The 1,794-nt window shown below is 52.0% G+C and overlaps 1 protein-coding gene across 1 annotated transcript; it reads right to left on the bottom strand.

Annotated features, from left to right (window-relative positions):
* Positions 1–272: 272 nt before the first annotated feature.
* Positions 273–1,466, bottom strand: LOC311132519 (histone H3.2-like; the record flags this gene model as incomplete). The annotated part of the gene is made up of 2 exons (XM_084165792.1): positions 273–623; positions 1,461–1,466. 2 exons carry the CDS (start codon positions 1,464–1,466, stop codon positions 273–275), a joined length of 357 nt encoding a protein of 118 aa, XP_084021918.1.
* Positions 1,467–1,794: the final 328 nt, after the last annotated feature.

Below are 1,794 nucleotides of genomic sequence, written 5' to 3'. Positions count from 1 at the left end.
CACCTCCTTTGTAAAGCATTTTACTGTGCTACTATAGTCCAAAGGAAGTGGATGATGCCAGATGGTTGTGTATACACACACAAACATTGAAGCTAGACTTCAGGCAACTAAAAGGTGCAATACGTAGCTTTTAGACGTGTTAGTGAACAACATACATGGTGGGTAATGTAGAGGTGCGTGTATACATGGAACAATTGTGCCTTTTTGATGGAAATATGGAGGTGGCTCTTAAAAGAGCATTTGGGGAATTTTGGAGATCAGGTCATCCTCATTTATGCGCGCTCTCCGCGAATTCGGCGGGCCAGCTGGATGTCCTTGGGCATGATGGTCACCCGCTTGGCGTGGATGGCGCACAGGTTGCTGTCCTCGAACAGGCCGACCAGGTAAGCCTCGCTAGCCTCCTGCAGGGCCATCACGGCGGAGCTCTGGAAGCGCAGGTCGGTCTTGAAGTCCTGGGCGATTTCTCTCACCAGGCGCTGTAAGGGCAGCTTGCGGATGAACAGTTCAGTGGACTTCTGGTAACGACGGATCTCTCTCAGAGCCACGGTGCCGGGCCTGTAATGGTGAGGCTTCTTCACACCGCCGGTGGCCGGGGCGCTCTTGCGAGCTGCCTTAGTGGCGAGCTGCTTCCTGGGGGCTTTGCCACCGGTGGATTTGCGAGCGGTTTGCTTGGTTCTGGCCATGGCACGTCTCTGCATTTCGAGGCTATACTCCCGACTGTCAGTGTGCTTTTGCCAGCGCGCAGTGTGTAGTTGTGTGCAGGCAGTGTACTATTGGCCTCGTTTGCGATAACAGGCTAGCATTAAAATATAACACAAGATTTCACTCTTGACTTTGACGACTATTATTGCGCGCAAAGGGCCAGCAGTGTGCTATTGTACGCACGCGCTTAGTGTACTATAGTTTTTGGCGCGCAGTGTATTGTGATGGGCGCGCGGTCCTAAAAAAAAAGAAGCAAAGCATCCTTTCCAGTAACCGACAGAGGAGTCCTCCGCAACGGGCCAATCGGGGTAGTGGGGAGATGGTGTCCAATCAGCAGATGCCACTGCCGGCTTTATACATTTCACATGGGCATTTCGAGGCTATACTCCGACTGTCTAAGAAGGAAGCAAGCGCCATGGCCAGAACCAAGCAAACCGCTCGCAAATCCACCTGTGGCAAAGCCTACAGGAAGCAGCTAGCCGCCAAGTCTGCGCGCAGGAGTGCCTCCCCGTTACGAGCCCTGCCAGCGCCTGGGGAAAAAAATTGCCCAGTTCTTCAAGATCGACCTGCGCTTCTAGAGCTCCGCCGTGATAGCCCTGCAGGAGGCTAGCGAGGCTTACCTGGTCGGTCTGTTCGAGGACACCTAACTGTGTGCCATCCACGCAAAGAGGGTGTCCATCGTGCCCTAGGACATCCTGCTGGCCCACTGTATTCGCGGAGAGCGCGCGTAAATGATGACCTGATCTCCAAAATCCCACCTCCATATTTCCATCAAAAAGGCACAATTGCTCCATTTATACGCGCACCTCTACATTTCTCACCATGTATGTTGTTAACTAACCCGTCTTAACGCTACGTATTGCACGTTTTACTTGCCTGAGGCGTTGAAATAAAACGCATAAATCCAAAGGGATTATCTACAATAGTCAAAGACACGCGGCAGGCTGAAATACTCCAACCAAATAATTGGCCAAATCAGGAAGGACAAAGGAAGACTCGGTGCATGCGTTGCTTTATTCAGCACAGTTGAATGGACAGCGCTTCTGCTTCATCTCCACTCACGAGACGGGTAATAGAGGAGCTCCTTGGTGC

Source organism: Coregonus lavaretus (assembly GCF_964263955.1).
Source record: "Coregonus lavaretus genome assembly, chromosome: 7".
NCBI classification, from domain to species: Eukaryota; Metazoa; Chordata; class Actinopteri; order Salmoniformes; family Salmonidae; genus Coregonus; species Coregonus lavaretus.
This window is presented reverse-complemented; position numbering and strand designations above follow the sequence as displayed.